The sequence below is a fragment of the Perognathus longimembris genome, chromosome 19 (assembly GCF_023159225.1).
Source record: "Perognathus longimembris pacificus isolate PPM17 chromosome 19, ASM2315922v1, whole genome shotgun sequence".
Taxonomy (NCBI): domain Eukaryota; kingdom Metazoa; phylum Chordata; class Mammalia; order Rodentia; family Heteromyidae; genus Perognathus; species Perognathus longimembris.
In genome coordinates, this window is record NC_063179.1 from 5,459,260 (window position 1) to 5,484,156 (window position 24,897).

General features: G+C 42.8%; 1 protein-coding gene across 2 annotated transcripts in view; it reads right to left on the reverse strand.

Annotated features, from left to right (window-relative positions):
- Ctnnd2 (catenin delta 2) overlaps positions 1-24,897 on the reverse strand; it is a 716,561-nt gene that overhangs the window by 39,475 nt on the left and 652,189 nt on the right. For both annotated transcript variants that reach the window (XM_048368208.1, XM_048368209.1), the window contains one exon: positions 1,618-1,828. In XM_048368208.1, coding sequence (XP_048224165.1) covers positions 1,618-1,828 — 211 coding nt within the window. The remainder of the gene's footprint in view (positions 1-1,617; positions 1,829-24,897) is intronic.

Below are 24,897 nucleotides of genomic sequence, written 5' to 3' on the forward strand. Positions count from 1 at the left end.
TGTGTTTCTATGTATATATTATTTGAAAACATTAACATATTAAGCTCTCAATGCTCAAAACAAGTAAGCACTTTAATTCAAGATCCCAAATGTCCACTGAGATCTATGAAGAAGAAAACTGCAGAGCTTCCTGCACGTGTGGTATCGTAACTTATTATAACACATCCTAAGACAAGTATCATTCAAGCCAACAATTTAAATTGCATAAGTACTGAATAAACCCAATGAGGTTTCTCTACTTGATATACAATGGAACCTTTCCGGAAGTCTCAGGGTGCTTTAACAAAATGCCTAAAACGTTTTTAATACACTGGCAAAATACTGCATTAAATGAAGTAGTGAGAAAAATCACAGAATGTCTCAAAGTGTGTTTCCCACAGTCTCTGAGAACAACAGAGAAATTGTTTAGCATTTAGAGGTAAAACAATGAGAGGCAGGGAGTGAGAAGTCAAGAAGTAGGAAGGCTCTTGATAACAAAAGGTTTACCCTTTTAATCTTCTTTGGTTACATAGAGGGATTTGCGAAAGGCAAAATTTAATTAAGGTTAGTGAAGGTTTCTGTAGGAATTGACAGCCCAGTGATAGATGAACAGTCTGGCTGGTGCAGATATTTTTCAGTTGCACACAGTAAGATTCCCTGGATTCTTAAATCACACAGGAAGACATTTCCATCTGGGGTGGTTGTGGCTTTTATACTTACTCTTACCTTTTCATTCCATTTGTCTGCGAGCTCTCCTTCATAACTCTCCTTGTACATTTCTATGCATTCTTTCAGGGCTAATTAGTATTCCAGGACATATATTATGTATGAAAGTCTTCAGTTTCCGGTTAGGAAACATGAGCCTAGTGACTTGTTGAATTAAATGGTTTGCCCCAAATCTCACAGTATGCAAAGGTACTGGAGTCTCACTGTGTTCTCTCTGATCTCCTCACACTCTGTTGTCCTCTCTTACCCTTCCTCTTGCTGCGCAGAGGGGAAGAGGCACTGAACCACAGAACATCCATCCATCCACACAGACCTGGAATCACACAGGGGTTCGCCACCCACCACAGGATGTTCTCACGCACCCGCCTGCGGCTGGTCGCCCGCTCTGCGGAAGGCACGTGGCACTGAGCAGGCTGGAGGTCACATCCACCCTACCGACACTTCAGAATCAAAATCAGTAATCCAAACGGCCAGCAGAACAAGCGTTCCTGGCCGAGTGGGAAGGGTGGAAACAGGTTGCTGTTTCCTTCTCTTGATTACCCGAAACAGATACTTTCTAAGGGCTGTGTGCTATACCACACCACTCACTGTGCTGATGGTGCAGGCTGTAAGCCCAGCTAGGAGGCAGGAGGAGGATCAGGAGAACAAAGCCAATACTGGGAAAGTTAGTAAGATCTTGTCTTAAAATGAAATGCAATAATGGAGGGGGGTGGGGGTGGGGATGTGGCTGAAGTAGTAGAAAGCTTTCCTGGGGTTCAGGTCCTATGACCACAAAACAGTTTAAATAATAAATAATGAGCACATACAGGAAGACATGCATGCGTGCATACGTGCACACAGCCACGAAACAACAAAAACCAGAAGAACTAGTCCGACCAGCACAGAGACACGAAGCCCCACCGTCTAACGTACTTATCTCCTTTGCTTTTGGAAATGCCAACCAGCTTCTCGATGCCGCCAGCATCGCGTAAGGCCTTGGCGTTCTCCATGTTCTTGGTGATCACCTCGTGGAGCGTGCAGCACACGGCGGTCACGGTGTCGTCCGACATGGCCTTGCTCGCTGCGTTGTTGCTGTTGTTTCCGCCAGGGAGCCTGTGCACCAGGTCTCGCATGGCGTATTTGCCTTCGGAAAAGAAGATGAAGGGGAGAGTCAGAGACGCTCGTCGAGGTGGAGGACGGAGGCGGGGGGCAGAATGCAAGAGGCCACGCCCGTGCCAATCCCATTCTGCCTGTCCCCAGTTTCCCATCATGGAATGTGCTTCTGGGCGATTTCACACACACACACACACACACACACACACACACACACACACACACACACAGAGTCATGTTTCAAGTCCACGGGGCACTGCGTACAGAAGACCCATCCCACTCACACTGCTCTGTGGACACCAAAGTCAATGGATGCTCAAGTCTCTGTATAAAACGGCACATATGCTTCCTTCCTCACACTTTGTGATCGGTGGATTACTTTCAATACAGAATGCAAAAAAAATGCTATTTACATGTTTACTATACTACACTGTTTCGGGACTGTAACAAGAAAAAAGAGTCTGTTCATGATCAATACAGATGTAAATTATATCCATATCTATATCTACCTGCAGTTTGTTGAATTCAAAGATGAGGGACCCATAGATGTGGTGAGCCGAGTACATTTCCCCATGGGAAGTCATTTTATGCCTCTAAGCTTCAGGTTAGTCCAAACTATAGAGCAAGAAGGATAATGGTACCTAACTTACAAGGCTTCTTTGGACACTTAACGAGTAAGTGTATGGAAAGAATTTACCCCATTATTACACAGACTTGGTAGATGTTAGTGGTTAAGTTCCTCTTTGAAGTTCATATAAGTCAAGAAATTGTGTGTAGTAATTGTAAGACAACCTCCCAAAAATACCTTAATGGAAGCTATGTTGGAATCTATATTATTATTATTTTTTAACCCAAAGCCAAACTACAGGCACATGACAACAGAATTACATCTGTGAGTTCTGACCCCTGTGAAGTAAAGAGAAACACTGAAAGCAGGAAGAGAATCTTGAAGAATGATCTAACTAAATACCCAGCATGAGAACTTGCTTGTCCTTCTGCCGATACCTTATTGTACTGCTTTACAATACAACAGTCACAGACGTGGCAAGTTTTTCTTAGTGTGAAAAATAAAAAAAAAATCCAACTCTACCTCCTTTATTCACTTTATTGAGATGAATCTCATTACTCCCGGTGATAAAAGGACTTAGAACGACATATTTACCATGCACTTTCACTTAGTTTCGAAAGCATGGTAAGCATTGCCAATAACCCAGAAAAACAAGCAATTGATCCTTCCTATAGCTCCCAATCCAGTTTCTTTACTTCTGGAAGTGATTGAGTGCTGTTCTTAAAATTTGGGGTGAAATTGGCAAGTGTCTACAGTTAGATTGCATATTTATTTCTTAGTCCCTCGTGAGATTTAGGGCACTAGCTCCTCAAAGCCATCTGAAGGACTTTACCTTCCACATATCTCTAAATGCTCTCTGCATGTGCTGCTAAATCCTCCACTGCTGGCGTCTGGGGGTAAGACAAAGAACCCCACATCAACAGGCAGGATCTTCATTTCAGACAGTAATAAATAAAACATAGGCCCACTGAATTTTGGTTCCTGCTTTTATCCATGTCTAAATGGCTTGTTTTAGCTTGGACAGAAAGTGCTGATGCCGAAATGACTGAAATAGAAGTGTCTTCATTCACTTGATGAGCAGAGGAAGTGTCTTGCAAAAGTGGCTTGCCTGAAGAGTGGTGTATTTATTTTCCAACGACAGCACTCGGAACCATTTAAAGAAAGTTCTCAGGACATGTACAGTCTTCGGAGCAACATGCTCGATCGGTTTGCATAAAATCAGCCACAGTATGGAAGACTGGCTTTGTGACCAAGGATATTCACCGAAGTAGGAAGCAAAGAGGACAGGGAGAGGATTCGGTGGCAGTGTTCCTTAGCTTTGGCTGATACTCTGGTTCAAGTGATGTCAGATGATTTTGCATGTGTGGTTTCATTCTGTTTTCTCAAGGAGTGAGCCCGAATGAGAGAGACATGGGTATCCATGTCATGTTCAGGAAATGGGGATCCCTCCAGGCCCCTTGTGCAGCCCCCGCACAAATACCATGTGTACAAAGGTCAGGGGTCACATGCTCTATGGGATCTTCCACAAGCTGAGTGGCACCGTGTCATTCCCATGGGGTGTCATACTTTGCTTGGCACTGGAGACTTTTCATTTAGTGTGCACTCACCAGGAGATACATTTCGGTTTATATATGGATGAATAAACAAGTCAAATAAGATCCCCAAGCAAGAGGAAGACCTCTGGAAAAGTTTGCGAATTACTTTAAAGACAGACATTCTTGCTTTTATTTTTTTAAATGTATTTATGTGATGAATGGTAATCTATTTTTTCGCACTGGGATCGGAATCTTGCCTTCCCTTCACAGGAAACTTGGGCAGCAAGGAAAGCACATAGCGTGTTCTGGTATTTAGACATTTGAAGGCTAACTGCAGGGAAAACAGGAAATAGGAGTGGAGTATAGGCACAAGGAATCTTGTGCCGGTAACACCAGCTTGGGAAAGAGAAGCCTGATTGGACTGGAGCTGTGTGGGAAGGCTTCTCCAGGTGGGCCGTCAGGATTGCTCTGTTCGTCAGGGAAGCAATAAAACCAAGTTGATTTTGACAGAATTCTGATGTGTGATGATGGAAGGTTCCAGCATAGTAAGATGGAAGGGTGAGAAATGTGGTCTTTTTCTCATCAATGGAGGTGTCTAGTCTGAACCTCTTTATCTATCAGCGTCGTAACTCCAGGTGGCGTGCCTTATAACTTGTTCCTCGTCCCACAGATCCTTTCATCTCCAAGTTCCTAGACACTAGAAAAAGATCTACAAAGCGATTCTTGCTATCAGATAAGAACACCAGTCTCCCCCTTTTTAAATCCCCAGCCCTCAGTAAGACTTTGGGGTCCCTGAAGGGTAAGGAGTTAATTTCTTTGTTCTAGCATAGTAGCTACAAGGAGACTTTGTAAGGCCTGAATTTTACTTTTTAACAGCTCAACATCACCAAGATGATCAACTTATCAATTTCTATCGAAGGGATGGAGTTGTCTTGTGTGTCTAAGCAGTGAGTGGCTGGGCTAGCCTCTGTAGCACTCAGGAGGAGGAACGGGGGTAAGTCCTGCAGAGGTCCACAGACCTCTAAGGAACCTATAGCTCAGCTGTGGTCCCCATGGAGAGTTGGGATGCTCTATGCAAGCTGAAGAAACAGGAGCACAGGGCTCACTCTCGGGGCTGAGCAGGGCAGAGGAGAGTGAACTTCTCTGGCATAAAGAAAGAGGCAGTATCATCAGCAATCAGAAGACCAGAATCTTCCGGTTTTAATTTAATCGAAAAATCAGAGAAAGGGCTGGCACCTGGTTGAAAGTGATGGGGTGACTCATGCTGATGTCACCGTATGGCAGGCAACAGAACTATCTCAGGACACCAACAGTGGAGCTGGAGACCACAGAGATCTCATGGGTGGAAGGAAGCCAGGAGGGCAGCCATGATGGAATTCCAACTCACAGGGCTTGGAGACCTGTGAAATGTGGAAGTCACACGTGGCTAGGAAACTTGCGGCTGGGCGGATGAAATAGGCAGAGAAGCAAACTTGGACAATTTGGGTGTTATTATTTTTTTAAACAAAAAAAAAAACTACCCCAAACGAGTTACATCATGGCTTTCCCCCAGTGAAATGTATGCTGACCCTGGATTCCCAGTAGAATGGTCTTGGGAGGGGATGAGACCTACATATTTTTCAAATAAAAGCCATCTCTCGTGTTGTGTCTCTTTGCAGTCCTCTATGTATACAAGAGTTGGGGGCTTGTTCTTGCTGATCTCGTCTCTTGCCAGGTTGGGCCTGTAGAATGATTTGTGGCTGCTTCTATGTCGGTACTAAGTTTATTTCTGGTATGGCTAGGCACAGTACCACTTGGTTTCCCCCATGGTGGTGGGAATATTGAGTAGTGGCTGCATGTTCTAATTGTTCATCTGTGAGGTAGGGACTACAGGGAAGACACTTGAGCTACTTCCTCCACTGGTACTGCCTCTCTTTTGATCATTGATACAGTCCTCTCTGACATCGCTTTTGCTTGTGCACTCTAATAAACCCAAATGTCTCGGACTGATTAGACTCACTACAGGGGTGGGAAACTCTGGCTTGTGGGTTGCCAAGGCAACCACAGGTGGCACTCAAAAATTCAATAATCCAGGAACTTTAAGCATCAATACCAGCTAACATCACCAAATGGCCTTGGAAGCAAAATCCTGGATAAGAGAAAGGATTTTTAGAAATTAGAATCCGGTAGAACAGAGCAACCCAGATTGGAGAACACCACCAGGCTTTTGTCTTAGAGGTCTTAATACATCTCTGATCTTCTTCCTATGTGTGAAATCTGACCTATGAGTTTTTGCTGAGGTGCTCTGAAATTATTTTCTTTTAACTTAGAAAAAAATTATGGTTAAAATACAAAAATGAAATGTATTCATTTTAAGTGTACAGTTCAGTGATGTTATGGACATTCACATAATTATAAAACCACCACTGCCACCCTTTCCAGAACTCTTTTCATCTCAAAAAACTGAAAGTTTAGGCCCAGTCAACAATCCCCAGTTCCCCTTCCCAGTCCTTCAGCCTGTGGGAATCCATCACCCATTCTACTCTCTGTCACTTTGTGTTTTTGTAACTGGATCATTTTATGTAGACTAAAGTCCTTACGATTGATCCATTTCTAGCATGTCCGAACTTCCATGTATATACCACCTTATGTTCATCCATTTATCTATCGCCTGGCATTACATTGGTTCTTTATTTTAGCCAGTTTGAACAATGTCCTATAAGTATACAACTATCCCGTCAGTTTCAGTCTATTTGGATCCTATAGGCAGTATGTGGTTGTTAATTTCTGTCTTTAATTTCAGGGTTTAATACATCATACTTGCTGATAGGGAAGGACTTCTGCCATTGGCTAATTTTTTTTTCTACGGGGCTTACTTCTTGCACTACTGAATGACACCCAAATCTTTTGTGCTTGTGTTGTTTTGCATTGGGATGTCTTAATTCTATTCTCATTTTCTTTGTGTGTGTTCTTTAATTATTTTCTTAGATGGTTACCATAGAGATTACTTTTAATATCATAAAACTATAACACTTTACTCTGTGTTCATATCGGTTAACTTCAGTAACACAAAAAAGTGCTCCTACTTCTACTCTGTTACGATTTCACAGAATTACACTTTTGAACGTTAAGTGCTAAAAAGAAACTGATTATAACTTTTAAGATACATCAGACTGTGCAGAGAACAAGACATGGAGTTACAAGCCAAAGTTACCATACAATTAGCTTATAGGCTAATAGTTGTTTCTTCCTAAAGTGTATTACTCTCTTAGCTTAATAGAACCCCCCCAATGGAGTTATAAATCCTTGTTACAATACTATTAGCTTTTAGAATTAACTATAAAAGCAGGTATGGGAAAGTATAAAAAGAGATCAAGGGATACAGAGAAAGAGGGAAGGATAGCCAAGTCAAAGGAAAAAATATAACCAACAGAAACTGGTCCTGAGCAAAGCCAGATGGCTGACCTAGTGGGAAAATACTTTCAACAACTATTTGAAAGAATTTCAAAGAATAAAAGGAAGACAAAACTCAAGCCATTTTCCCCTGTTAATCTATGGGGATCTTCTTACAAGGCAGGATCTCTTACAAGGCAGCTCTAGTAGTAGTGAACATTCTCAACCTTTAAAAGAAAAATAAATTAAATCTCACTTAAAAAATCTTAGCGAGGGGCTGGGGATATAGCCTAGTGGCAAGAGTGCCTGCCTCGGATACACGAGGCCCTAGGTTCGATTCCCCAGCACCACATATACAGAAAACGGCCAGAAGCGGCGCTGTGGCTCAAGTGGTGGCAGAGTAGCACTCTGCTAGCCTTGAGCGGGAAGGAGCCAGGGACAGTGCTCAGGCCCTGAGTCCAAGGCCCAGGACTGGCCAAAAAAAAAAAAAAAAAAAAAAAAAAAAAAAAAAAAAAATCTTAGCGATTTCTTCACTGCTGGAGGTTTTGCTGGATACAGGATTTTTGGATGATTTTTTTTTTTTGGTAGCACTGTGAATATACTGATATGTTGTTTTCTAGCCTCAAAACTTGGTGAAAAATCTGCTGATAATCTTATTGAGGATCTCTTGTAATTCTTGCTGCTTTCAAGATTCTGTCTTTATCTCCTTCTTTTGGCAATTCGATTACAATGTGTTTAGTCACGGGTTTCTTAAAGTTTATCCTAGGTGGATTACTCTCACTGGATGTCTTGGGGATTTATAATCCTGCCTCCCATCAAGTTGGGTGAGTTTTTAGCCGTGATTTCCTCTAACAATCTCTAGCCTCCCCTCTTCTTCTTCTTCAGTCTCTCAGTGTCTATGAAGGCCTTTTTATTGATGTCACAAAGGCCCGTTAGCCTCTGTTCCTTTTCTTCAGTCTGTTTTCATTCTATTCTTCAGGTTCCATGATTTTGTGATTTTCACTTCAATGATTTCTATTACTTTCAAGTTTGCTGTTTTTTGTTTTTTTTTTGCCAGTTCAATTTAGCCCTTGAACTCAGAAGTAATTTTTTCCTCTTTTGTTTTTGTTTTTGTTTTCAGTTCTTTGGTTTCTATAATTACATTTCCCTTTGATTATGGATCATTCTCTTGCCTTTTGTCTTCCTTTAATTCTTTAAACGTCGTTACACATTCAGCCATCTGGAGTGTGTGTGTGTGTGTGTGTGTGTGTGTGTGTGTGTGTGTGAATATTGTTGGTTATTTTTTTCTATGCTTAGAATTGCCCATACTATCCTGTTTCTCTGCATCCACTGACTTTTGTTATTAGTGAAAACTGGAATTTTAATCTAATAATGTAATATCTCTGGAAATAAGAAGCTTTCCCTTTCCCAGAGCTTATTACTTGTTTTTGCTTTGTTTTTGATTATTGTAGGCTGTCTCTGAACTGAGGGATCTTGAAGTGAAAATGGAAAGTATTCACAGACCGCCTTTGAGCCTGTCTTTCACTGGGTGTACACTGTGACTCTTTTAATTTCCTCCACACATACAGCTGTTCCAGAATAGTCTTTAATGACTGGCCTTCAAAAGAAGCAAAACAAAATTTGGAAGGTAAATGATCATCCCTTCAATTCTCCTGGGAATTACTTCAGTTAAAGAAGAGAAGCTTGAGCCCAGTGTGTGTGCGCGCATGTGCACGTGTGTGGGTGTGCATGTGTGGGTGTGCATGTGTGGGTGTGCACGTGTGTGCATGTACAGAACACTAGATGCCGGTCTCTGTGAGTAGAAGCAGCGTTCAGGAGGGGGCACGCACCCCTGACGGTGGAAGGGTCCTGTGTGCTGGCCCTGGGTTCTCCAGCTGCATAATCACAGCTGTCTGGCCACTCTGGGGTTCAAGATGCGTAGCTAAGATGCTGTGCTAAGACCTGAAATGGACTGAGTTTGACCGGATTTACTGTCTCTGGAAGTTGCAAACCTTCAGTGCACTCGAGTTTGAAGATAGTTATCTGAGACGATTCTGTCAGCGTCACCATGGTTCAGGTAAGGAAAGATTCCAGGAGTTTCGTCATCCTCATCTTTTGTTGTTGCCAATGGCCTCCTCCTCGTCCTCCTCGTCCTCCTCGTCCTCCTCGTCGTCCTCCTCCTCCTCCTCCTCGTCCTCGTCCTCCTCCTCCTCCTCCTCCTCCTCCTCCTCCTCCCCCTCCTCCTCCTCCTCCTCTTCCTCCTCCTCCTCCTCCTCCTCCTCCTCCTCCTCTTCCTCCTCCTCCTCCTCCTCCTTCTCCTCCTCCTCCATTAGATCCAAAACCCTCCCCTGCTTCAAGTTTCCTTTTCCCAGGGGACAAAGATGTCCCAGCAAAGTGGTGATTTTGGTATGACTGGGTATCTGGTTCACTGTGGAAAGCATTTCTTCTCTTGCAGCAGAGGCTCTTGATCTTTTACAATGCTCTGTAGGTGATTATAGCTCTATCTGTAATGCAGGCAGTACCCCTGATCTCGTCTCCTTGGCGGTGCTTCTCATAGTTTATCATAGAAATCAGACATTTGTACATTGTAAGGATATCCTGTATAGACACACCCTATATCATCAAAGGGAAGCAATTATATCTAAAATACCTATATTTTAAGAACAGGTTATACAGCTCACATACCAATTAGGTATAGCATTCAAGATGTTATTGAAAAATATGAAAGGTGTCAAGATGGGAAAGATCCCATCTGGCTTCTGTAGAGATTTCTGACTTATGAGAACACGATCTGAATACATGGCTTTCTCCATTTCATCATAAAATAAATGACATACTACTCAGCAATGAAAAGAGAACAATACATGCTACAACCCAAATTGATCTCAATGACGTTGTGCTACATGAAGAAAAACCCCCAAACCCCACTATAGGGCTAGGAATGTGACCTTGTGGTAGAGTGCTTGCCTAGCATACATGAAGCCATGGGTTTGCTTCTTTAGCACCACATAAACAGAAAAAGTTGGAAGTGGCGCTGTGGCTCAAATGGTAGAGTGCTAGCCTTGAGCAATTGGGACAGTGCTCAAGCTCTGGGTGTAAGCCACAGGGTTGGAAAAAAATAAAAAACAAACCCACGATAACCTGTAATGGGCATATATAATAAGATCCCATGTATATAGCACTCTTGAAATCAGAGAACGAAGAGTTTGGGGATGACTGTGAAGGGTAATACTACAAATACTGTTGAGGTGATAGAATAGATGCACACCTTGATGGTCATGACATAAATGTGCACGTGGAAGAATGCTTTTGTAGCATACGTGCCTATTATAACGTTACTTTCCTGATTTTAGTATTGTAGTATAGTTGTGTAAGATGTAACCATTAAGGGAAACTGAGGCACAGGGACATGGGGCTCGGACGTACAGTCTTTGCAACTTCCTGAACACACATACTTACTTCAAAATAAAAGCCGAAAACTGTAAGAACCCCATAGTAATTTTTTGTTGGGATTATTCACTGTATTTCTTTTTTTTTGTCTTTTCTTTTTTTGGCACAGGGGATTGAACCCAGGACGTTGTACTTGCTAGGCAAGTGCTTTGCCACTGAGCTATATCCCAGCCCTCCCCTAGTAAAACTGTGCCAAGTAAACATAAGGACAATAAAAAATGTTATGTACTGACAACAAGGTGTTCATAAATCTTAAAACTGATCAGCGATTTCAAGCCCCACCAGTCCTGAAAACACTATACTAAATAGCATGTATTCAAAGAGGAAATTCAGTTACAAATTCACTCTGAATTCTCCAGATGGTCCAAGAATTTGATGGAATTCTTTTATACGTGTGTAAACATTTTCTGTGTTAAGAAGTTGGTGTAGCTTTTATGTTCTCTGGATAAGGTTGTTAAGCAGGGCCTCTGATTTAATTGGCTTAGGTAAATAAATCCTCATGTGTAAAATTATAATACAAGGACTAAAATTCCAATAAAAGCATTGTTTCAGAGTGCTGTCAGTTGCTGGTTTTTTTTTTTTTAATAAAGCATCCCTGATGAGAAATTTCTACAAAGTGAATTACAAAGAAGTTTAGCAATGACTTAAGTTAAATTAATGTCTGTGTTTGCTTGGCTGAAAATGTGAAGCAAAGGCTTAAAAGCATTCAGATTGCCAAAGACCAAGAGAAAAACAATACTAGGACATAGGATCTTTAAGGAAATAGGGTGAGATCACACTACTTGGTTTCTAAAGTAGAAAGAGTTTGTGCTGTATTTTCAGGTAAGACAAATCCTTGTGAAAATTAGAATGATAATTTTAGAGAAAAGTCAGTCTTTGGTTAGCATTATTGGTTTTATACAAAACCGTATTTCCTTAATATGAACTAATTAATATGAACTATGTCAATTTATAATTCTGGCTTGACTAGATGGGTTAGCTGATATTATTTATTTAAAATGATACAAGTAAGCAGGTGTTTAAATGTGTTAGATTTTCATAATTGATGTTACCTAAGGGTTTGCTCTTCTTAATAACAGGTATTGTAGGAAAGTTGTCTGAGTTAAAATTTTGTTAAATGCTGGTCACTGAACACATGTGCACATGTCTGTGGAGACACTCTGACGGCCAGCAGGCGTTCAGTGCCTTGTCTTGCTCGTTTGAAAGTCATCACTAATATCACTAGCGAATACAGTATGCTTAGTGTTCTACTGCTGCTCTGTACCAAATCACCACACACTGTGATAGTGGACGCATGCAGCTCTCGCTGAGCTAAAATTCAGGGCTGTATTTTGGAAATTGTGCAAGAGTCTGTTTTCTTCCTCTTCAACCTTCTAGCAGCATCTGAAGGCCTTGGAGTGTACCCTCCTCCTCTGTCTTTACAATTAGAACAGAGCTCATAGCTCACGGGCACCAAATCCATCTCTCAACGTGCCACCATCCTCCCTTTTCCCCTCTTCCACTTTTTGTAATTTCTTTGCATCTATCTACTGGCATGACCGGAGTCCTTCTCCCTAACTCAAGATCGAGCAACCTTCATTTTTCCTTTGTCACCCAAGGTTACCTCTTTCCTGGGTTTGGGGACTAGATGTTGGGCATCTTAGGGTGTGGTTACTCTGCTCACCATCCTATCATAGGCACAATGCTGTAAAATAATAAGAACACGTCCAGGAAGTAGCAGCATACATTCCTGTTTACAAGGAAGGGAATCTAAGGTAAAAATGTCTAGTTGAAGACTCTGTTCTCACAGAGAAAAAGCTTTCCCGATCACCAAAATACTTCTACTTGAGATCCTATTAGATTTCAGGCAGTTTTGTTCCTCTCCTCACTTTAGTAAAATTTAAGAGTGGAATTGTGATTAAGGTTATATTTTGAATTGGGCATGTTATAAAACAATATGTACATTTGAAGAATATGCATATAATATGCATTATATATAAGCTTCACATATTTCTTTAATACTTGACTGTTAAGCATGTCATACTTGCAAAAATTAGAATGGAGAGCGAAAACTAATAATAATCCTGTAAATATAAGGACATCTACCAAATATTTATTGATCCTAAAAACAGAACTACACCCAGACTTCCCAGCTTACAGCAATGTTTAAAGCATGCATGGAAGTGATTTTACTAATCTGTGAACTTTCCTTCACCATAGATTTCCATGATGCAACATGGACAAGAATCTGTCCTCCTTCTGACACTCATGCCATTGAATAAATCAAATCTGTAGCCACGTCCATGGCAGAGATGTTACATTGAAAGGCAAATATAACTGAATTGGGCATGACGAGCCCATTAAAGAACCAGTGCATGTCACAGTAGAAATGAATATCTACAGTATCTTCCTTGGCTCATGCCATACAGCTTAGGGACTTGCAGCCCTTCAGGGAGTATGGCCAGGACACTGAAGACCTCAGGGCTCCGCTGGGGCACGTAAGAACAGCCGAATGTTAAACCTCAGTGTTCTGGGTCTCTGATGGCCACATTTCTACTACATGAAAATGACCGCGAAACCAAAGTTCACTCCAGATTACCTGACATAAAGATACTGTTCTGACAACCACACAAAGAGGCCTTCGTGGATAAGTCAGTACTGCTGGGGGTATCCGTGCCTAGACCGTCAGATGAGGGAAGCCATCGGATTAATGTTCACATAGAAATCTGCCAAACAAACATCTGTGCTTCATCTGCGTTTAGGGGCAGAACTTCAGCGCTGGAAAGGACTGTTAAGGAAAACTGCGCATTGTGTTCATCAAGAAGGAAGAATAAAACACAACACAGGGGAACAAAGCCAAGAAGAAGTAAAACCACACTGGCAAATGGCATCTGCAACACCCGTTCTCTGTTGTAATGACGGCAGCCTCCGCTCTGCACCTCCCCCACCGGAAATGGAGCCCAATCAGCTCCACAATGGCGCCAGTGTCAGGTGGATTAGGGGACATCTTTCAGGAGATGAACCATTTTTGAAAAACATGCACCTTCTTCTATGCATTTTCCCATTGTTTTAAGTGATTAGAGAGTTATGGGGCGGGGGGAGGGAAGAGGGCAGGGAGGGGCAGGCAGAGCAGGGAGCAACCACTTGGAGCCAGGGAATCCAATGGCAAATTCTAGAACATACACAAAAGTTCTTTATGCCTTCTCCCCCACCCCCCAATAACTATGGTTTTTTTTTTAAAAGCAAGTAGTGACTTAGTTATAAAAATTTATTTCACATGCCAGAATTGGTAAGCAGCTGGCCTAAGGAAGTGATTTAAAATCTAATTTAGCCTTCTGAAAAATAAACAATATCGAATGCAGCACTCTCACAGAACACATCGTGCGTCGCATGAGGCTCTTTCAAGAGTTATTATCCACAAATAAATAACCTTTTTCATTTCTTTGGAAGACAAAAGGATCGCGAGTTTTGGCACCTCAAGGACTCGCCCAGAGGAATTCACTGAATTAGATTCTGAGAAATTCTTACACTGTTGAAGTGTCAAGAACCATAAGGAAACGAGTAGGAATGCCAGCAAGAAAGTTGCTCAGATGTGCATATCTAACTAGCACAAGAATGATTCTAAAAATAAAGATGGCAGTTAATTAACGAGAAGTTTGCTGGAACACTCTTTTGAACTGGAAATAAGTTGATTTTCCAGAAATATTGAAAGTGAGAAAGCAACTGATAGGATTAAATTTTTTGATTAAATATTAAGCATAATAGCAAAAAAACATCATCTCAACTCATCACCTAATTTAAGCTAAAAGGAAGTAAAGATAATCTAAACTTAATTGACTTTAGCTTCAGGGGAGAAAACCTAGGAAGGACTTTGTATTTTGGGGTCAAGATGTCTATCTATCAAAGACATAAGAATTTTCCTAAGACAAAAATGTCAGAAAACAATCGTCAGCCTGAGACAGAATGAGGTCCAGTATTTCCATAAGAAAACCGTTTTTCTTTTCTTCTCAGAAACAAAAACTGCAAGTCAATTTCTGACCTGAGCACACTGAGAAAATATATTGTGTACTGGAGGTGGCCTAATGAGAAATCATAAAGTCCCATCTCCACATTCTTGGGTTTTCAAACTGATTTACAACCCTGCAAAAATACAATAGCAGTCTCCATGAGCCAAGAGTGAACATATCTACGGGTTTCCTTCCAATGCTACTTCTCATAGGTTTCCTTGTATCATGCTCAGATATTTCCAAGAATTGACATCTGTCTTGCTCAGTTTTGTTTTTTCTGGTCCTCAAGGTATAAGAAAGGGTGTGATTTCCAGTTTCCATGGCAGACAATAGCAGTTCACACAGAGGAGATGATGTATGCCCATGTCTCCTGAGCCTTGGTACCTACAGGTCTCTTGGACAGAACCTCCCCTGTATGCCTTGACCCTCTTCATTCCTTCCTCTGAGCTCTTTTCAGACTTGATCACCTGTGACACCCAGCTCCTGTCATTCACCTACTCAAGGCAGACATTCTACATACATCCTTCAAAGTTGCACCCCGAGAGCGAGTATATCTGATTTACCCACCTGATAGCATTATAAACTGAGAACAAGGATCTATCTAACCACCTTACTCCTACAGATAAGTTAATCAACAATTGAGATATGTCCTTCCATCACAAGACAGAATGCAATGAAGCAATAGTACTTTGGCTTTTTTAGAATTGCATTCACATCAAACCTGCTGCCCACTAACATCTCTACGATGAAAGTTCTGCAAGATTCTCTGTGCTTAAAAGAGTTTGACATCATAAGTGTAGAAAATGCTGCACTTGAAACTCATATCCTTGACCTTCAATACTACCTCCAAGTTTACCTCTTGTGTTCAGACTCTGGGGCATTTCATATTTAGACAAAGCACAGCCACCTTGTATCCTAGCTTTACTCTGACTTCCCCAAACTTACCTGAATGGAGAAACCTTTTTGAGCGTAATGAGTGTCCACCACATTTTCAGAGACTTGGGGGTTGCGAGAGTCCCTGAGTCTGCTATTCTTGCTACTGTAGCTACTACGATGTTTACAAACCAAACACTAAGCACCCATAAGTCTTTGCCTACCAAACCCTGTGTTCACAGTTTTTTTTTTTACTAGTCATCACTGCCAATCTTTATCTACTAAACAATTCAGAACTGTGAAGCAATTTGAGTTAATATTTCTAAAACCCAGACTAGAACCAATCCCTCTCACTGCGATGAAGAGACGGTGAGAGACAATGTTCAGTCGATAATCAAAGCACTGACTAGGAGCAGTTCACCTAAGCATGCCCATCCCAGGGGGCATCTGTCTTGCTCTGATTTCACAGACACACCTTTTCCTCTGATGTTACACACGCAGACTTTGTTCACAGAGGGCTTCAGAAACCACAGAGATAAGGAGCATGCAAGAGGGCCATATCATCTGCCTAAAGTTCCACCTTCCTACTTCCGTAAGATGTTTGCGGAAGAATCCCCAGCGGAGCTGCTCAAGTATGGAAAGCTCACCATAGATGCAACTCAGAAAGCTGATTTGGGCCTCGTACACCAAACATTGCCGATTCTACTTTTAATTACTGGGCTATGAGTCCCAGTAAGTCTTAGAGTGAGAAGTGCCCAGCATAGGAGTTTGTACATATAAAACTCTCATTTGAGGGCCAACTGTAGTGGCTCACAGGCCACTTATTTGGGAGGCCAGAGATAAGGGGACCGCAGTCCAGAACCAGCCTGAGGAAGAAGTCGGAAAGACTTATCTCAGAAAAGCAAGCTGGATAGTGGGCACCAAAGGCTCATGCCTGAAACCCTAGATAATTAATTTGGAGGCCGAGTTAGGGAGGATTGTGATTAAATGCAAGCCCGGCGGGGGTGGGGAAGAAAGCTCCTGAGAGCTCTTCTGGATGCACAGCTGGATGTGGAGGCTCCTGCTGGCCACAGGAGATGCACTGTATAGGTGAATCACGTCTCAGGCTCATGCCCCGACAGGAAGCAAGCACATCTCAGAAATAACCAGTCAAAAAGGGAAGGAAGCATGGCTCAGAGGTAGACTACCTGCTTAGCAGGCATGATGCTATGAGTTCAAATCCCAGTAACGCCCAAAAGAAAACGAAAACTCTTCCTCCCTTGGTCTCAGGCAGTGGTCTCTTTTTATTCTTGGTACACGAGGATTTAGAGCAAAGTAAAATACTTGACCTTTCCTTTAACAAAATCTCCCTGTCACTCATTCACCCTCAGTGTGAGATTGATTTTTAATGTTATTAGTTTATAAGACTTGATGTCTAGGTCAATCTTATCAAATCATTTTTATTTGTGGATTTATTAGCTTTTCTTTTCAGAATAAAAAAGTTTGGCATCTTCTGTATTCTCATAACACAGAATTTCTAGCTCTGGAGAAACAACACCCAACTCCAAAGATATTGACAAATTATTTTAATAACAGTTGCCTTGTGGTTTGGATATGTTCCCCAAGTCCCTAGCTAGTGGAAATAGTGCTCTCATGAACTGTAAAAATACCCCGAGCTGCAAAAATATTGCTTGCTTCTCTGTTAATTAACTACAGTGGGTGCTTTGAATGGGTCCAGAATTCAAGTATTTTTGGTGGTTATGTTGTATGTATAAAACTGAAACTAGTATATACTTAAAGCAATTAAGTCATTGTAAGCATACAAACTATACAGACTGAATTAATGGGAAAAATAGGATATGATGGAAAGGTAAAGCATAAAAAGCGACCAAGATGATATAAAAACAGAAGCAACAAAGCAACACATGAGCTTAGGAGGCAAAAGTAATATGGATCAATGTTTATTTCTAGCAATCCCTCTCAATCAAAATGGCTAAATATTAGACTGGAACCTTGCTGATAGCCCATTTAGTACAAGCAATATTTAATGTTGCAACATTCTAGGAAAGGAAAAGAACAGAAATTGAACAGTCCTGTGGCAATTTCATTATTATCATCTGGGACTTGGCTCGCTGCAAAGAAGAAAGGTATGATGACTAGAAGAAATTATATAAAAGATTAAAACAAGCAAGGAACTATTAGAAACTGGGTTTCTATAGATCAACTGCCCTGGACTCCAGCAAGGTGATCAGTGTTTGTGTTTTCTTAACTGAACAGTCACAGCTTGGGAAGCAAGGGAGAGAGGCTGGCCCTCACAGACGCCTGCGTGGAAGTGGCCAGGAAGGCACCAGCTTGGCGGTTCGTTCAGGGCCTGTTGGTCTCTGACCCACAGGACCCCGTCTCCTGGATGGCTGCTGTTGCTGTAATGGGGAACTGTGATGGGTTGTGCATTCCCTTGGTTGGTGAACAGGTAAGCCTCTGACACGCACACTCCTCGTGTGCAGTGTACGCTCTGTGTGTCACAATAAGCCACTGCATACTTGGACTGATGCCATCCAGTAAGGTTAGCAAGGTTAGCTGATGACGGCCAGGCGTAGATGTGGGTGTACAGAGAGCCCAGTTACGATTATGTGGCGATTTGGGTCAGCCCCATTCAATCTAAGCCAAACCACGCAAGTCCAAAACACTCAAAGCAAAAAGGCAAGTGTGTCTGTCTGTGTATCTTCATAGTACATTTGACATACAGTTTATAATTTGGTATGAGCAGCCCTGATCATCTTTTATTTTTTTAAATGAAACTCATTAGAAACTTCAGGTGTTTGTCTGTCTGTAGGTTCAAGACTTTCACTTGACCTGGCATGATTCCATAATTCTGTTCGCTAAGCGGGAGTTCATGAAGCAACTACCACCCTCTGATGACAGTGTGTCTGAATGCAGACACGGGAGCTCAGGTGGATGGGAAGGAGATATGCGCTGGCACTGGAAAGAAAGAGCTGCTTGGGGAGACAGCGCAGGAATGGTGCCCTCAAATAAATGGGCCAGAGTACAAGTGAGAGAAATGTGGGGGCTTAGCGTACACCCCTAGGCCTACATCAGGACCCAAGAGGTCAATGCAAATGGTGACTCTCTCATTCCTTCTGCACTGGTTTCCTGTAACTGTTTCAACAAATGACCAGAAACGGGGCAGTTTGAGAAATCAGAAGTAGCCACGTGCTAATGGTTCACACCTGTAACCCTCGCTACTCAGAAGCCTGAGATTTGAGGATGACAGTTCCAAGCCAGCCCAGGTGTCTGCCACCCAGTTCACCACCAAAAGCAGTGACAACAATTACTCTGTGTATTTTCCATTAAAAGGCATTGTTCTGGGTTGCTAGGGGGGTTATTATTGTTATCATTATATCTTGTGCCAGTGCAGGGGCTTGAACTCAGGGCCTGGGGATGTCTTTTTTTGCTTAAGGCCAACACTACCACTTGAGCCACAGCTCCACTTAGAGTCTCATGGGCTCTCCTGCCTGGGCTGGCTCTAAACCATGATCCTCAGATCTCAGTCTCCTGAGCAGCTAAAACTATAGACATGAGGCACAGAGGCACCTAGCTCTGGGCTGTGGGATTTTACCAAGACAAACAACTGTATTCCAAGAGGTTTACAGTCTGGGTGGGGATGGACAGATTATGTGTATATGCTACATATATGGAAAGGGGAGTGAGCTTGTGTGTGTTCACTCTGTCTCTGTCTCCACATCTACTGCTTACAGGATGGATACGTATGTGCTGTGACTTTGTTCATCGGATGGTCAGTACAAACAGACTCATGGAGTTCACCACTCCCACTGGAGAATGGGTCTGGAGATGTCTTCCTACGTACACGTCCCTTGCACTTTAATCTTACTGGAATCAAACTGGAAGGCACAGAGCACACCACTCCTCTGCCTTTGCTTAGCTCTCCAAGATTGGTCACCCAGACCTGCGGGGCTGGAGCCTTCTTCTCAGGCTCCTTGCAGGGGACACTATCACACAAGAGGGAGTGTGCTCCGGGGTAGCTCCCGATATTCTCGCTTCCCCCTCTCCTTGGTCTGACTAAAGCTGATTTCTTCAAGCTCAGTCCTGGTGTCCCACCATTTAGGAAGGGTTTCCTCAATCTCCTCCTCGCCAAGTTGCTTCACCATCCCCAATCCAGACATGTCTCCAGCTGAGCTGGGGGGCTGTCGTCCTCTGGGGTCTCAGAGACCAGGGGGTGGGGCGGTGTCCACGCTGACCATCCTCACATGGGGCCCTTGTACATGCCGCATCCCATCTTTGCATCCGTTCAGCCCTGGGCGAAGCAACCAGAGCCCCACCCAAACCACAGCGAGGCCAGAGCCAGTCAGGATCGCCGAGCTCCTAAGCCAGAAGAGTAAGCTCCTTTCCCGTGGCCGGTTGCAGAGATTTAAATGATCCTAAATACCAGTCAGAAGCAAATTTAATGTTATGTTTACTTCCTCCCTGAAAGTCTCGCGTGCATGCATTTGCTGGGAATACCTTTCGTTGCCTGGGAAACCAGAAGGGTTTTGCAGAGAGAGAACCCTCCAGTGAGAGTTAAGCACAGAAACGTTCCTGGGATATTCTCTTGGGGTGCAATCTGCCCCGCATGGGTGTGCAACGGCCACAGCTGAGCTTCTGCAACGCCGCGCACTGCACGGTTCCCATGGTGCACTGCCAGGTGAAACACCTGGGGTGATTTGCACATGGGTGGGTAGGCGGTGACCCCACGGTTGTTTTCAGCCCATGTCCACTGGGCTCAATGACACAGTGGATGGCAATGGGGTTTCTAGGCATGGCCGCTTTCGGCTCTGCGTGGGGCACACTTAATGCTGCCTAGAAGCAACTTCCCAGACATGACACTGCTGCGGAGGAGAGGTAGGGTTGTCTAGGACATTCCCGGGTAAGGTCTGGAGTGGGGTCCCTGGGTCTTGGTATTCTGGGCTGGGGACTGTCCTGGGTGCTGCAGGATGGTGACAGCATCCCCGGCCTCCACCCACTAGGTGGCAGTAGCCCCTCCCCCAAACTGCTTCCTGACATTGCCAAATACCTCCCAGGAGACCCAAGTGACACCCCCCCCCCCGTTGGGTTTCAGGGGGAGATACAGACTATAGATATCTCTAGAGATTCAGAGGCGCACCCAGGTGACCCCTGGACATGGGGGCAGGCAAGTCAAGGTGAAAGCCACAGGGTAAGTGTTGTGGGAGGATCTTGGGAGGCCCTGTGTCCCGTCTCGCACCGCCTCAGTCGCCTCAGACACTCTGGGAACCTCCGGGCTCCCGGGGCTTCGGAGGCTTCCGTGTGATTAGAGAGCAGACGGAGGATGCGACTGGGGGTAACTGACATAAATACAAATTGCTTGTCAAATTCCTCTCTCCCTTGTCTGCAGAGCGTAATTCTGGGAGGATGTACATAGAAGAAAAATAAATGTCTAAACATGCAGTGGCACAGACAGTACGCTAGCTCTGAACCTGACAGAGGCAAACGCCAGACTTGTCAAGTGTGTGCAGCGCCAAGCCCCCATGGCTACCCCAGAGAGCTTCTGAGGTCCCTGCTCATGGCACACGGACCGGCACCCACACCACAGAGGCTCCCCAAGTTCCTTCACATCTGGAAGAAAAGGTTGTCTATCCTTTCAGACAACACACAAATGGGTTCCAGCTACTGGTAGGAAAGTAACATAAAAATAAAAAGTTTATTGAATCTACCTCATCAGTGTACATATTGGTAGGTAATCATCCCATTTGAATGATAAATTTGCTCCCCACCAACAATCCACTGTATTTAATGAAGATACCTTATGTTTTCACACTGTTGCTACAGGCTACAATTAACTCATCATCATGGAGAAATTTCTAGGGCCAGGCTAATAGTAGGATCCAACAAATGATCAGTGAAAGAATCTAGCGGGTTGAGTAAACAGTCTCTTCTTTAAAAACATTAACGAGTTGCTTTAAAATGGTTTAGAGCATAGGATTCTGTATGCATTTTTAGCCCAGGGTATGTCTGTCTGTCTGCCTGCCTGCCTGCGTGTGTGTGTGTGTGTGTGTGTGTGTGTGTGTGCCAGGACTGGGTTTGAACTCAGGGCTGTGTGCTCTTGCTTGGCTTTTTCACTCAAGGCTGATGCTTTACTACTTGAGCCACATCTTACTTCTGTTTTTTTTCTGGCTAATGGGAGATAAGAGTCTCACTGACTTTTTTGAACGGGGATCCTCAAATCTCAGCTTCCTGAGTAGCTAGGGTTACAGATATGAACTATCAGGGCCCAGGTAGCTCATGGAATTTTAACTCTATGTTCTTCCCTTTTCCTCCTCTGCCAATCTGTGATATATTTTCTTTCTTCTTGTAAGCCATGTTCTGTCTCTACCAATGTCTATGAATTCACACTATGAACCAAGAGATCGCGGATGCATGTTTATAAGATAAACACTCAAAAGTGTCCACCAAGTCAGGTTTCAAGATAAAATAGATTTAAGTAGACACTGAATTAGTTAAATATGCCCCATAAGTTATCTCTGGTCCCTATGTTTTCACAATGCTTTCCTCTCTTACACATAGGGTCTAGACATGCCATCCTTGAAGGAGAAAAACACATTGTATATAATATATAGTAATATTATATATATTATATACACACACACATCCTTCCCAAATTACCTTAACGTGCTTAGTTTTCTTACAATTACCCCTAAAAACTAGTATATAATAAAACGTATACTCAGAGCTCTGTTGAACTGAATATTTCACACATATCTGCCCTGAAAGGCTGAACATACAAACAGACAAGGGCTAGACCTTGTAGAGAACCAAAACTTTGACCTACAACCGGCAGCCACCCGACCAGGGAACTTACATCGCCTCTATAATGAACAAGGAGAGAGACCACTCTGCTAAAAGTCATTCTTGCAGAAAACCAGGATGCTATTCCTAGTGACAATTCAGACCTTCTATTAATAACTGACTTCAAATGGCCAAGATTTGGTTAATAATTGACATCTTCCTTAATTTTCATCTCAAGAAGGCCAAACAAATACGCAGGTGTAAATATACCCAAAGGCCCGACTGCTTTTACTTTGCCCTTGTTCAGATCCTGTAGACATGAAACTTGAGCTCGGGCATGGCTGAGCCTTCCTTTTCCACTGTAGTCTTTCCCACTCTTCTGCCTCTAAGTCTCTGGCAAAAGCCCGCGGTGTCTAACTGCCTTGCTGCAGCAAACTCAGAATAGATCATCTTTACTGTTCATCATTGGTTGGTGTCTTCTTCCATAATGCCCAGCTTACCAGCAGGAAAAGGGAGGCATTTCTTCAGTATATTGTCCAGATTGTCTGACAACTCTCCTTCTCAATGATTTCAGAGAGGCTCTTTATTAAAAAAGCACATTTGCTCAATGGCCAGACAGCCAGTGAATACCCATGAAGAGCAAAACATGCAGACAGTGACATGGGCTGCTGGAAGTTGAAGAGAATTTTGGGTGGGAATAGGCAATTAGCAATATGGAAGTTGGCCAGGGCCATGGACATGGGAAAAATAAAAGACATGCCACCACTACTTGGTCAGTTTGACTAATCTTGGTAAGTATTTGAGATGAACTGACAAGAATGTTGGCCTTCGTAGTCAAAGACTTTAACTACATTGCCAGTCACTATTTAGTCTTGTGCATTTATACTTGAACATGTCTACAGCTCTTAGAAAAGATGAGAAGAATAGAAACACGTAAGTTGGATACTAATAATTAAGTTTCTGTAATATATGCGTGTCTTTATGGTAACTGGAAAATCAGAATTGTGAAAAATTTTGTAAGGGAATGGAGTCATTTCTTCCTGTTTCTTTTTCATCAGTAGATTTTTTCCTTTTAGCTATAGATACCTTTGTGCTTGTTTCCTATTAACTTAAAGCATAAATATCAGCTCTTTGCTCATTTAAAAATTGTAGACCCACTGTCTGACATTCTGTTGGCTTTGGACTTATTCAAAAGGCAAATACAAGCAGCTTGATCAGATTTCATATGCCAAAAATAATCTGTGCTTTCACAAAACACCCAATTGTCCTTTATTATTTCTTCACAGCTTAAAGCTCTGCCTTTAACAGGCACTGTCACCATGTTACCTTGATCTTCAGTGAACTTCCGCGGTACTTAAAGTTGACACCGTAATCCCTAAGACTATGAATAGGGAGCGTGGTTTCAAATAGGCTCAGGCTCCTCCGAGTGGCCCACTCCCTCACAACAGAGATCCCAGCTCACTTCTCATGTCAGCAGGGGAGGGGAAGGACAAAGTGAGGGTGTAGAGCGGGTGACACGGAGCCCGCATAATTGTTCAAGTTAAATGACGATCCGTTGCTTTGTATCACCCCTTCTGATTCCTCTCATTGTCATCCGGCTATTTAGCTATTGTGGCACACAGTGGTTTGGGGGAAGCCTGTATATTTTCATTCTGTGGAGAATTAACCAGTTCTACTTCCTCCCTACCCCAAAGGAAGCCCGTGGGACGAGGAACAGGACGCGTTTACACAAGGAATCTATGTGTGTGCGTGTCTGACCGTCTCTTAAAATATCACTTAATTTTCCTTGTTGCCCAGGCTCCCTGACCCGGAGGATAATAAGCCAGCTTGGTTTTAGAAACAAGTTGTACTTGGCTTCCACTGAGGAATTTTTTTTTTTAATCTAAGCAGATATGAAAATACGAGACAGTAGTTTTTATACTGGGCCTTCATTATACAGAAAGCGTTGGATAATATGTAAAGCTTGTGCATTTTTATGAAGAAGACATTATTTTTTGTCTTTCCCCAGAATACTTTTATTTGGATTTTTTTCGGTTTGCCATACTGGGCTTGAACTCAGGGGTTCAGGCTAGTCTGATAGGCTGCAATATGCTGATTGAGTCACACTTCCTGCTGGTTAATGGAATCTAATAAACTTTCTGCTCAAATTAGCTTCCTCCAGATCTCCTTTCCTGAGAGGATTTCAGGCATGAGCCATTGATGCCTGGCCTAGGTTGACTTGTTTCTTTGTATTAGAATAATCCAGTCTCAAATAAGGTAGTACTCGTGAAGGGACGGAATCTCTATGACTTAATATAGGAAATTTAACCTTCAAAGAGAAAGAAAAAGAACAATACTAAAGTCTTGCTCTAAGCTTAGTGTCAGGCCAAGTTGATCTCAGATCACATGGCAGTCTGGTCTTATGGAAAGCCTAAACTAAAGGTGCTTTTCTATTTTTTTTTTTTTTACTGTTTTTTTCCTTCCCAGGCTTTGATGTTTTTGTAAGTGGTGGCGAGCTTGTCAGAGACATTTGAGAGGGAAGGGTGGGAGCTTAATGAGTGAATGAAACAGGGGATTTCCA